Below are 13,235 nucleotides of genomic sequence, written 5' to 3' on the forward strand. Positions count from 1 at the left end.
GAGTCTTCTCCAACACCACAGTTCAAAAGCATTAATTCTTCAGCGCTCAGCTTTCTTCACAGTCCAACTCTCACATCCATACATGGCCACAGGAAAAACCATAGCCTTGACTAGACGGACCCTTAATAAATGTTGATTCTGGCCATAGTACAAAATTTGTGGCCTAAAAGGAAGAGTAGTGTATTGAGAGAGCAGGAAATTGTGTTCTTTCCAAAGCAGCTTCCCTACAAGCACGTTGTTTCCTCTCTTTGCAGAGTGACAACCTAGGAGGCTTCCAGAGACTAGGCAAGAAATGTCTAAGGGAGTTGGAGAGAAAAACTATGGAGGTTAGTGAGGCCCTTGGCAGTCTGAAGAATTTAAGCAAATTGAGATGTTTTTAAAACCTTAAGCTTTAAGATGCTCCAAGATTCTAGCTCCGAAGTTCCTGGCGTGGTATAGTATAGATCAAAGAATCAAGCAAAAATATGCCTCTAGTAATGTTCCAGAAACCAGGCTCACAAATGAGAGATTTTGTATGTCATGTTTGAATATAACATAAGTGTCAGCAAAGAGGATGTGTTTTCTCATAAGTAAATCCCAATTGCACTCATCAAGAATAAAGGTTTTCAGGAATTCCCTGGTAGCCTAGTAGTTAGGCTTTGTGCCTTCACTGCTGAGGGCCCAGGTTCAATCCCTGGTCAGGGAACTAAGATTCCACAAGCCATGTGGTGTGGCATAAATACATAAATAAATAAATGTTTTTTAACACTTGAAAGTTTTAGAATCAATTATGTTTGAAAAATAAGACAATTGAGTTAAAGTTACAAAGAACTGTGGCCAGTCCCTCTGACTCCAAGAAAACAGACGGGCGTTATCACAGCCCGTGCTGAAAGTATGTGGGGAATTTCTGCTTCTCTGTTTGATCTTGGAGAATTTCAGGCAGTCTCTGGCATTAGCAGATTTTAGAAGATGTTAGTTTCAGACAGTGCAATCGACATCCTTACTGGGAGGGTAAAGTGAAAGTGAAGTCGTTCAGTCGTGTCCGACTATTTGCGACCCGTGGACTGTAGCCCACCAAGCTCCTCTGTCCATGGGATTCTCCAGGCAAGAATACTGGAATGGGTTGCCATTTCCTCCTCCAACTGGGAGGGTAAACATGTCCCTAAAAGGAATATAACTGGCGCTGGGAGTATGTCTTTACACTCCCATAGAGAACAGTATCCGACGCCGCTCATCCCAGTTTTGTGCAGATCGTGAACTTAACTGCATTTTTTTTTAAAGTGGGATTTCACTACAGAGTCATCTACCCATGACAGTAAGCCCTGAAATTCTGCTTTCCCTGACATTTCTCATAGTAAAGTGGAAGAGCAGTTTTATGATCCGGCAACTCTGGGCCTTCCCAGGTAGCACAGTGGTAAAGAATCTGCCTGCAATACAGGAGACTCAGGAGACTCGAGTTCAATCCCTGGGTCAGGAAGATCCCCTGGAGGAGGAAATGGCAACCCACTCCAGTATTCTTGCCTGGAAAATCCCATGGACAGAGGCGCCTGGCAGGTTTATAGTCCATGGGGTCCCAAAGAGTCAGTCATGATTGAGTACACACACAGCTAGCAACTCCAGGGTTGGAGAGGTAATTCTCTTCCAGCTGCAAGTATGTGATGGTCTCAGAGAGCCTCACCCTCAGACGCAAACAGGCAGGGAGGTAGTCAGGACCCAGGCCAGAAGATGGCGCGCTCTCCTAAGACATGCAATCTAAGGTTCACGTTGTCATGAAGAAAACCATTTATTTAGGAAATTAATTTGTCTTCCTCTGGGAAATCAGGACATACATATCATCCTTGGTGCCTTTCCTTCAGATACAAACTCTACTAAGATTTAGGGCTGCCCTGGTGGCTCAGACAGTAAAGACTCTGCCTGCAATGCAGGTGGCCCGGGTTAAGAATTAAGTGTCCTTCAGTGACAGTGATGATTTGTTTAACAGATGCTTCTCAAAGCCCTCTCCCCAGCTCCTCCCCAAGCCTGTGAAGCTGGAGCCATGTTTCTTGTCCCTAAAGCCAGAGCCCACAGGGTACTTGGCACATCAGCTTTTGGAATGCTGAGTGCCCAGATGAGCTGGATTAGAGCAGAAAGCTACTGAGGAGTGAAGGCCATTGGAAAAGATGCCTCAGACATGGTCCAGATGTGAAATTCTGACCTCGAGGCCAGAGTTCTTTCTGGAGAGGAGGCCATAGAGGAAGGCTGATGGAAGGCCTCTGGCCTGTCATCTCTGGTTACATGTGTGTGTTCGTTAGTGGTCTGCCTGTCTGACTTTGTTACAAGTCTCCCTGGGAATGACCTGGCTGTCTCATCCCTGTGTCCCAGGAACGCCTGTTACACCAAAAGGCTGTTCAGCTCCTGTGGACACCCGTCCTGGGTAGGCCTGTCAGAGGCCACACATAGATGGAATTCCTCAGTGGCAGGATCATTTTTAGTCTGGAGTGAGTAACTGGGGGGAGGTGGGGTTGGGCTTCTCCCAAGGCCTCACCCTGGGCTTCTTCCAGCTCAGATGACTCTCTAACCCAGTTTCACTCTGAGCCTGGAGGACCCACTCTCCTCGCCAACCTGGGCCTTGGAGCTTTTCTGACTAGGTCCTGGTCATCTCAGCTTTTCAGCAGATGCTGATTCTCCTCTGACAACAGTGGTGACAGCCTCAGTCCAGGGCACGACCAGGGCCCTCGCTTATATTCACTTTCCCTTTTCCTGTTGTTTACTCTCTCCCTCCCCCTGGCTGAGGATCACTGCGTTGGGTTTCTTCATCTCCCAGGAACAAACGCACCTGGCAACTCTGAGGAGGTGGCCACAGGCCTAGAGCTCAATCACACCGGAAATTCCCTCCTCGGGAGCCGTGGCTTATAGGGCCTTGCTTGAGTGGGGTTGGGTCACGGGCTCCACTTTCCCTGCCTGTTCCCATCCTCCAGTATTTCAGGTCACTCAGAATATTGTCTCTTTGGCCCCCCAAAGTAATCCTAGACTGGGTGTCCACAGACATTTTCTTAAAAGGGCCCGAAAGCAAATATTTAGGTTTGGTGGATTCGAAAGTTTTTGTTTTAACCACTCAAGTCTGCTTTTGCAGGATGGACACAGCCATAGACAATTACTCAGACATAGACAATGAACTCAGCTGTATCCCAATAAAATTGTGTAGACACTGAAATTTGAATGTCATGAATTATTGTTATTTTGATTGTTTAAAAAAAATGTAAAAATCTCCAGTATTCAGTGCAATGCTGTTGACTACAGTCATTCTGGCCATTTGATCTCTAGACTGGTTCATCCCACATTAAAAAAAAAAAGAGGAGAAATCATCCTTGTTTTTTTGTTGTTGTTGGGGTTGGGTTTTTGGGGTTTTTTTTTTTGCGTATGGGATCTTAGTTCCTTGATGAAGGATTAAATCCAGGACCATAGGAGTGAAAATGCAATCAATGTCCTTCCCCTGGACTACTAGAGCACTGCCAGGAAAAATCACCCTTGGTTTGAGGGCCACATGAACGAGAGTGAGGTCATAGTTTGACACCTGTTCTAGAACCCCAGGTTGGATAGGTGAGTTCAAATCCTTTTTTAACTACCTGCTCTGGGACCCCAGGCAAACTCCAGTTCTGATGCCTCTGAAAGTCTCCGTTTCCTCATTTGCACAATGGAGATATTATCTACCTTGATGAGAACTGGAAACAGTGCTCAGCAGTGCTGAGTGAAATGCAGGAACTCAACAAACAGGCCTTCCTTTTGTGGTCAAGTTTTAGCCTGAAGTGAGCACTTGATGTACAAGGACGGAGCAGCTTCCTCTCAGTTCTGAGGACCTGCTGGTGTCACCAGGGTGACTGTTTCTAGGGCTCAGGATACAGGTGTGTGTAAGAAAGTCAAACATCACAAGGCCACATGAGGACATCTTCCCTTGGAAGGTTTCGTGGCTTTGTGAACCGCTGGCCCCACAGAGCTCAGCTTAGAGCTTTGAACTTGAAGGCAAAGAGATTGTTCCCACCTTCTCAGGATGGGGAGACTGCAGAGTCCAAAAGATGGCACCCCCGATCGGCTTAGAGGCAGGGTCTGAGGGCTGGGAATGTGCATGGTGCTGATGCTTTGGCTGTGGTCAGAGTGGGAACGGTACCCTGTGATGTTCTCCATGGGGAGGTAGGTAGGGTGCCCCCCTAAAAAAGCAAGGGAGATGAATCTCAGGGGAGAGTTGGGGGTCATTTGTACAAACATTCCTTCCTTGGAGACCCTTTCCAGAGAGCTTTTTGATTGTCTGGACCAAACCTGGAAGGTTGTATGTTTTAAGAGAAACCAGCTTTGTATCATTTTACACGGTGGTTCCACCATCTACATCCGGTTGGGTAACAGACCCCTCCACCCAAACCGGGGAGGCCCTCAGGAAGCTTCCCCCACCCGACCTGGAAGCGACCCGGGTCCACCTGCGTCTGTCCCTCTACAATGTGACTTTCATCCCTAAGAGCATCCCCTCCACTCAGAGAGCTTGGGACCCTGGGTTGAGGCAGGCAGACCTCTCACTTCTTCGGGGAAGGGTTGGAGATTAGTAGAATGAGCTCAGGAGGAGTCTTTTACAGCCATAATCCCCTCTACTCAGAAATGAATGAGCTATACTTGTGGAACCAGAGACCTGGCTCCTAGATCTGGGCAGTCCTGAACGCACAGTGAGTTCAAACGAAACTCCAAAAGTCAGGATTTCACTCTTTGGGAAATCAGTGGGGTGGGGGTGAAGAGGTGTGTGTGTGTGGTGGGGGGTGGTGGAGGGTGGTGCAGGGTGGTGCAGGGTGGGGGTGGCTTGTTCCTCTGCTCAGCTTAAGGAAAAGGTGTTAGCCTGTATCACTAGGGACAGGAAATTCAAACAATGTTCAGCTGATAAGTGCTAGAGTCCCTTCCAGCCCAAAATATGGGTTGTGTCATAGGGAGGTCATCAGAGATATCCCAACCCCCGCAGGAGAAAGGGCACTGGGGCCCCTGGGCACCAGATAGAGTGGCAGCAGCAGGAACCCAGGCAAGAGACCCTCATGGGCTGAGAAACACTGGTCACCCCCTAAGAGAGATTCTGCAGGAAGCCAGAAATTCTTATCACACCCATACAAAACCACAAACACAAAACTTTGAAAGGTAGTACCAGTACCATTTTATTTAGTGTTGTAGGAAGTTTTTAGGTTACTTCTCAAAAACAAAAGCAAAGAAATTCAAAATTCCCAAAGTAACAAGGCAGGAAATAAGAATTCTATAATCCAGAAATGCTGGGTGAGCTTTCAATCAGAGGGAGGAAGAGGTCACGTCAGTAGCTCACACGATAGATACTGAGAAAACCACAGGTTTGAGATTGGTGTAGAAACTGGAGGGGTAAGCTCTCCGCCCCGCTGAGGCCAACAGATCCTTCAGCCTTGAGGGACCATTCATCGGTGAATGGGTCTAAAAGAGAAGAGGCATGGGGAGTGAAGATCGCACCTAATTTTACAACAAGTTGCCTCTGGCCTTCAGTCTGGCAGGTGGCTAAGGGTCGTGGACCCTCCCCACTCTGTGCCCTTCTGAGCCCCCACTGTCAGCAGAGCTGGAAACCACACATGTGTGCCACTCACTGCCCACACACCCTCCACTCCGGGTCAATGGCTGTTCATGTGGCGAAGGGCAGACTTTCTTGCTCTTCCATCCCACTACCTGGGAAGGCTAACCCACAGGAAATAAAAGGGGTGGGCAGGACATCTGTCAAAGTCCAGCGACAGAGATGATATGAAACAACTGGGCAAAGGATTGGCTTTTTTTTTTCTAGATGCTGACCTCCAGTGGAAGTTCATCACAAGGTGTTTGGTATTTCACTGGATGCTTCCCTGAAGTACTGACTGGTCTTCTGGGGGTGGGAGGTGGGCCGCCAAGCAGGGCCTCCCAGGACTCATCAGTTCAGTGAGCATTCTCAGCGGCCAGAGGCTAAACCAGACTCTCCTGGTGCAGACACGTGGGTGTAAGCCCTCAGACCCACACTGGCTGCAGCAGCTCCAGCCCTCCAGTCCACCTGCCCCTGTGAACAGCTCAGAGCTGTTGCTCCAGCTTTCCCAACCGAGTTCTCCCTCACAGCAGAGTCCTCAAGGACAGGTGTTAACCGGCATCCTTGAGAGGTGCAGGAATGCTACCTGTGGAATTTTTTTCCAGCAGTTGGTAGAAACCAGGCACTCTTGAAGTTGATTGTCCTTCATTCTCCAGAGTTCTTGAGTGGCATCTCAGAGCAGAGGAATTTGCTCTTAAACACGGACCGGGTCCCATCCCCAAGGTCCTAGCAGCAGATCTCCCACAACAAAAAGCTTTCGGGAAGAACTCGGGTCTCCATGTGAGCTCTTCCTGGGAGAAACCACTCAGGGCCCCTGCCACCCAGTGCACAAGGGTTATCACAGTCCAAGTACACTGACATCAAGTACAAAACACTGCATAACAAATATATACACGTATATCTCCAGAGTTCAAGCAAACATCCAGTTCTCTTTATAGGGATGTAAATAAATCTCGTAGCGCTACAAAAATACAAGTCGTCTGAGAGGTTTACAGTGGTCCCCAGTATGTAGGAAGGTATTAAATAAAACAGCTATCGATAATTAAAAGTGAATTAGTTTAATCAAGTTACAGTATCATCCTTCAGATTAAAGTGCTGATATTAACTAATGTGGCAGCAGATGTGATCCTGAGAAGGAATTCCACTGCCAATCATCTTGCCTCTTAACTTCAATACAAGAATGAACACAGAGAGAGTTCCGTTTAATAACTGCTCTCTCCTCAAGCCCTACCCACGCCCTTGGCCTATGACATTTGATGAGATTCTGTCTCAACTGGAACAACAACAAAAATGAGTAATATAGAAAACATTCTAATATCGGGTTACTAACAATGAAATTACCTGAAGAGTCTCCAGGGGATCTTCCCAACCCAGGGATAGAACCCCCATCTCCTGCATTGGCAGGAGGATTCTCTACCGCTGAACCACTAGGGAAGCCCTGAAGAATCTGAACTGGTGCTATTAGTTAAGGGGTCCTAGTTAAAAAAAAAAAAAAAGTGTGTCAATCTAGTTTTAAAAACACAGCCATCTAAAAATAGATATCATCTTGCTCTTCACAATGTTATACTAAGGAGGGAAGATGCCACGAAGAGCTGCCAAGGAAACCAGGGAGCCAAGCTAAGACATGGGGGGAGAGGGCCAACGGACCCCCTGCCATCGCTCCACACCTGGTAGAACCATTTTAGCAAGCGCCTGGGGCACTCGATGGCTAATCAAGGCACTGCCTCGGCCACCCCCATCACAGGGGCTCTGTGATCACCAGAGGAGGGGTTTTGACCAATTCCCTTGAGTGCAAAGTGACTCTAAGTCCCCTGGTCTGCTTCCCTCCATAGACAGCCCCTCTCCATTGATAAAGAGCAAATTTTAAAGGCTACTGTGGTGTAGAGGCTGATGTCTGGAAAAAGCAGCTTGTTATAAATCTCAAAGGCACACTCTGCACTCCTCTGCTCCAGTCAAAACAAAAGACCAAGTCCGAGGAGTCAAGTAGGTTTACACGGTATCAAAAATTTAGCATCTGCAGCCAAAACGCCATGCCTGAGCTACTCAAATGCCAAGAAGGTATGTGCAACACAGCCCCAATAACCTGGTCCTTGTCATCTCACCTGAAGCTTTAAAGACCCGGGGGAGATGTACTTTAAAAATCTCAAATTCAAAGAAAGAAAATCCCAATGTTTAAAATACATTAATTAATACCCCCCAGCGCCATCTGAACCTCTGGGCCAGGATCAGATCTTATGACCATGTCTCCGGTCAGACCATAAAATATTTACAACATGGTTAAAGGCACAGTGGCATTTAAAAATGAAACCCTGGGAATGGACAGTGAAAAGATTCGTTGTAGTCATTGACCTGGCTTCCGTGGGTGGGAGGGACTCCTGCCAGATAACCTAGGAGGAAGATGGCAATCTGTGCCCGGCTGTCGGGCACAGCGAGTCCTCGGCCTCGGGAGCTGGTGGAGACAGACTCACGGCAGAGTCTCGATGCTGGAGGCCGGCGGATCACATCTTTCCTGCTTTTTTGCCGACCTGAGAGGGAACCCGGAGGATGTTCGGGGTCTCCTCCATGACCCTGACCAGCAGGTTGTCAATGTAGTCTTCCAGTTGGCGCACCTGACATTCCTTCTTGCTGATCGTTTCCTTCTGTTTGAGGACCAGCTGAATGAGCTCGTCGTGGGTCAGCTGCACGTAGGCAAATGCAGGGTCCGAGGGCTTGTATTTCTTTGGCAGCGGGGCGGGAAGGGGAGACAACAAGAAAATTGACAAAGTCAGCCAAGAGGTCAAACATCTCAGAGAAATACCGGGACTCCCTTGGTGGTCCAGTAGCTAAGACTCCACGTTCCCAACGCAGGGGACCCAGGTTCGGTCCCCAGCCAGGGAACTAGATCCCACATGCTACAACTAAGAGTCCACATGGCACAACTAAGACCCTGTGTGGCTCAGCTAAAACCTGGCATAGCCAAGTAAATATTTATGAACAAATAACTAGTTATAAGTAAATAAAAGAAACACAGAAGAGGTAGCTTTTAGTGATTGAGTCTGTGATCTGAGTCTCCTGGGAATTCATTTGCAATTTCAGTGAAAACCTGTGCCAACGAAGCTTTCTGTAAAGGGCCAGAGAGTTAAGTATCTCAGGCTGCCAAGGCCACAGATGGCCTTTGCTGCATGTTCGTCTTTTGGTTTGGTTTTTTTGTTTCATTACCTTTTCTTTCTTTTTTTTTTTCCTTTTGGCCCTACCACGAGGTTGGTATATTTAACTTATATTTCACTTATATGCAGAGTACATCATGAGAAATGCTGGACTGGATGAAGCACAAGCTGGAATCAAGATTGCCGGGAGAAATACCAATAACCTCAGATATGCAGATGACACCACTCTTATGGCAGAAAGTGAAGAAGAACTAAAGAGCCTCCTGATGAAAGTGAAAGAGGAGAGTGAAAAAGTTGGCTTAAAACTCAACATTCAGAAAACTAAGATCATGGCATCCAGTCCCATCACTTCATGGCAAATAGATGGGGAAACAATGGAAACAGTGACAGATTTTATTTTCTTGGGCTCCAAAATCACTGCAGATGGTGACTGCAGCCATGAAATTAAAAGATGCTTACTCCTTGGAAGAAAAGTTATGACCAACCTAGATAGCATATTAAAAAGCAGAGATATTACTTTGCCAACAAAGTCTGTCTAGTCAAAGCTATGGTTTTTCCAGTAGTCATGTATGGATGTGAAAGTTGGACTATAAAGAAAGCTAAGCACCAAAGAATTGATGCCTTTGAACTGTGGTGTTGGAGAAGACTCTTGAGAGTCCCTTGGACTGCAAGGAGATCCAACCAGTCCATCCTAAAGGAAATCAGTCCTGAATATGCATTGGAAGGACTGATGCTGAAGCTGAAACTCCAATACTTTGGCCACCTGCTGGGAAGAACTGACTCATTAGAAAAGACCATGATGCTGGGAAAGATTGAAGGCAGAAGGGGACGATAGAGGATGAAATGGTTGGATGGCATCACTGACTCAATGGACATGAGTTTGGGTAAACCCCAGGAGTTGGTGATGGACAGGGAGGCCTGGCATGCTGTAGTCCATGAGGTCGCAAAGAGTTGGACACAACTGAGCGACTGAACTGAACTGAACTGAGGTTGGTGGGATCTTATTTCCCCACCCAGGGATTGAACCTGGGGCCCTCAGCAGTGAAAATGCAGAGTCCTGATCACTGGACCAGTGGGGAACGACAGATTGAAAGCGTGAAAATCATACTTGACTCACAGCCTGCAGACCCTTGGACTAGCCTCTAGGCCTGGGATTTAGAGACGTCACGACTAGAGGTCTGTGAACATCAGAACTGGCACAACCAGGTATCCAAGCGGATCTGAGCCCCAGGCTGGGGGGACCCATGAAGAAATGCTAGCGGCAGATGACACAGTAGGCAACACTCTCCTCCCAGTACAATACGTGGACGTTTATCCCAGACGGTCTGCTACTGCCTCCACTATGCTCAGGGGACCTGGCGATTGGGAGGACAGCCTGGGAGACCCCAGTCTAAGTCATCTCACTCTCAAAACCTATGCAGAGTCAAAGCCAAGGGCCAGCACACAGCCATTGGTGGTGCCCTCTCGGGGTCCAGTGGCCGCAGCTGGAGCGGCCGCCCCTCTCCTGACGAAAGCAGGAGCCCCAGGGATTGCGATCATCACCTGGGAGGCCTGGAGTCTGACTGCAAACTGCTCAGGCCCCAACCACAAGGAGACACAAGATAAGCGTTATGTAAACTAACATGTTGTACCAAGTCTCCAGAGAGATGGGGGAAATTAAAAAAAAAAAAACCAAAATAACTTTTCCTGAAGTCTATGACTCAGGTTCGAAAGTTGAAAGAGATGAGGTTGTGGGGCAACCTCAAGACAGTTTTGCCTGCAGAGCTCTGAGGTAATCATGGTTTCACCACCGTGAGGGTCAAATAGTTTCACTGAGGAAAGCCTAGAACTACCTGCTCCAAGAAGCAGTCACGTCAGGAGCAGGTGAACCTTGACACAACATGAGAGAAGCCCCTGTTCGGTCCAGGGATGCAAACTGCCTGCACACCAGCCAGAGTTCCAGAGAAATTGTGTCCCTCTTGTCCTCGCTACAAGGAACAGCACAATGATGGCTACTAACTTAGAAACTCCTCACACTTCCACACATGCAGCAGGCCTAACTTCACAAAGGAGGCCTGGAAATAGGTGAGATGGTGGTGGTTGTTTGGTTGCTAAGTCGCGTCCTACTCTTTTGCGACCCCATGGACTGTAGCCCGCCAGGCTCTTCTGTCCATGGAACTTCCCAAGCAAGAATACTGGAGTGGGTTGCCATTTCCTCCTCCAGGGGATCTTTCTGACCCAAGGATCGAACCCATGTCTTCTGCATTGCAGGTGGGTTCTTTATCACTAGGGAAGCCCCTGAGATACTGGACTACTTGTCAAAAACTGTTTCTCTCTTTTAATCTTTTTCTTTTTTTTTTTTTTAGCTTGTTGAAGGCAGACACTCACAGGGTCCCCCCCTCTGGACCTCCACATCCTATTTGTGACTTCCACAACAACCGTTTCAAAAAAGTTGCATGTCTGAGAAAGAACTCTGGAGATTGGTTGTGCAACAATAGGAATGTCCTTAACACTGCTGAAAATGGACACTTAAAAACAGTCGAGGCGGTAAATTTTATGTTTATTTTATCACAAGTTTTTTTTTTTCAAAGTGGCATGTCTGTTTACATATCCTACCAAGAAAACAAGTAGTCTTTGTAAAAACAATAGCCAAGAATATATCCTCACAGAGTTTTAGATTATACCTCTGTCACAGAAGGATTTTATCTGTTCAACAATATTGATTACAGGACTTCCCTGGTAGCGCAGTGGATAGGAAGGCAATGCAGAGACACAGGTCCCACCCCTGGTCGGGGAAGATCCCACGTGCCATGGAGCAACTGAACCTGCACACCACAGCTGCTGAGCCTGTGGCCTAGGCCCCGCCAGGCACGACTACCGGAGCCCACATGCCCCAGAGCCTGTGCTCCCACTAGAGAACCGCCGCAGTGAGAAGCCACGAGGAAGAGCAGCCCCTGCTCGCGGCAACTAGAGAGAGCCCTCGGGCAGCGACGAAGACCCAGGGCAGCCGAAAATAAATAAGTAACTTCCTCTTAAAAAAAAAAAAAAATACTGATTACAGAAGACGTTCGCAGGAGCGTCTGGGGGATAGAAGCAGAAGCTGACATCTGGAGGGAGAGTGCTCGTCGAGAGGAGGCACCAGGCCCCAACAGGGTCTGACACACCTGGGGCTTCACCTGAGGTGCAGGGCGTCAGGGTCCAGGGGGACAGGACGTGCTCCAGGAGCTGGACAAACCAGAGACCCTGGCTTCTGGGTGATGGGGGCAAGCTTCAAAGATGGAGTAGTAACTGCTGGCCCAGACTCTGGAGATGAATTAACATTAATTTTCTGATCATGTTTGACAGAAAAAAACAAAATTCTGTAAGGCAATTATCTTTCAATTAAAAATTAAATACATTTTTTAAAAAATTAATTTTGCCTGCAATAACAGAATTGTGTTTCGAACTGTGAAAAAAAAAATTATCATAGAAAATCTCAAATCTAGAAGAAGGGAAAAAATTATTACCCATAACTCCAACACCTAATACTTGGGTCTGTTAAATTGGTAACAGGTGTTCTTTGTGATAACTTTAGCCTCACACAGAATCAATTTTTATGGCTTTTGAAAATTGGGTATTTTGTGAGCATTTTCCCATCATTAAATTTTAGAAAAATTGCTTTTTAAATGGATGTTTTAAACTTAGTTGTATTTTAACCATCTCTCTGTTGCTGGTCATTTAAGTTGGTTTCAGTTTTCACAATTATATAAGAACATATTCAAAGGCATGAACATAAATCTTTGGTCATATCCATAAACATTTCCTTAAGACCAAGACACAGAATTGAAATGGCATGCACACTTAAGGTACCTCCTGAGTGTTAGTCGCTTAGTCGTGTCCAGCTCTTTGTGACCCCATGGACTATAGCCCACCAGGCTCTTCTGTCCATGGGATTTTCCAGGCAATATTGGAGTGGGTTGCCATTCCCTTCTCCAAGGGATCTTCCTGACCCAAGGATCAAACCCAGGTCTCCTGTACTGCAGGCAGACTCTTTTCCATCTAAGCCACCAGGGAAGACTAGCGGGACCTCCTACAAACTGTCAAACAGCTCTTCCATTTGGATTCTGTAATCTGAAGAAGAAATGATGCAGGACTTTGAAATCATCAGAAATTCCTATTTATGTGATGACTAAAAAAATTAAAAAGCAATCCAGCAGTCACAGAAAGTGAGGAAGGGCCACGGAGAGGAAGAGGTGCAAAGAAAATACCCATTAACTCAGGAAACGATAGTGCCCATCGTCACATATTTCCTTCCAGGACTTTCACATTGGACTTTTCCCCCCATCGTTTTACCAATAATGACGTATATTCACATTGGTCTCCCACTTTTCCCATATAATTTGACAGAAGACTTTTTGGCTCTAGTTGGCTGTGTTATTTTTAAATGGAAGTGTGGAAGCCACCTGAATAAATAATACATTCCCAGTTATTAATCATCTATAAAAGATGGTGGCCCTAACACAATAACCAAAAAAGAAAAAAGCCATTAAAGTAATGATTCAGCTAGGTTTCCATAA

General features: G+C 46.8%; 1 protein-coding gene and 1 non-coding gene across 2 annotated transcripts in view; both read right to left on the bottom strand.

Moving 5' to 3' along the window:
• Positions 1 to 8,051: 8,051 nt before the first annotated feature.
• RAB11FIP1 (RAB11 family interacting protein 1) overlaps positions 8,052 to 13,235 on the bottom strand; it is a 32,070-nt gene continuing 26,886 nt past the window's right edge. The window contains exon 6 of the mRNA XM_052661443.1: positions 8,052 to 8,271. Coding sequence (XP_052517403.1) covers positions 8,053 to 8,271 — 219 coding nt within the window. The 3' untranslated portion in view covers position 8,052. The remainder of the gene's footprint in view (positions 8,272 to 13,235) is intronic.
• TRNAE-UUC (transfer RNA glutamic acid (anticodon UUC)) lies at positions 9,706 to 9,779 on the bottom strand. Its single transcript has one exon. It is a non-coding gene; the product is annotated as a tRNA-Glu (tRNA).

This window comes from Budorcas taxicolor, chromosome 24 (genome assembly GCF_023091745.1).
Source record: "Budorcas taxicolor isolate Tak-1 chromosome 24, Takin1.1, whole genome shotgun sequence".
Lineage (NCBI taxonomy): Eukaryota > Metazoa > Chordata > Mammalia > Artiodactyla > Bovidae > Budorcas > Budorcas taxicolor.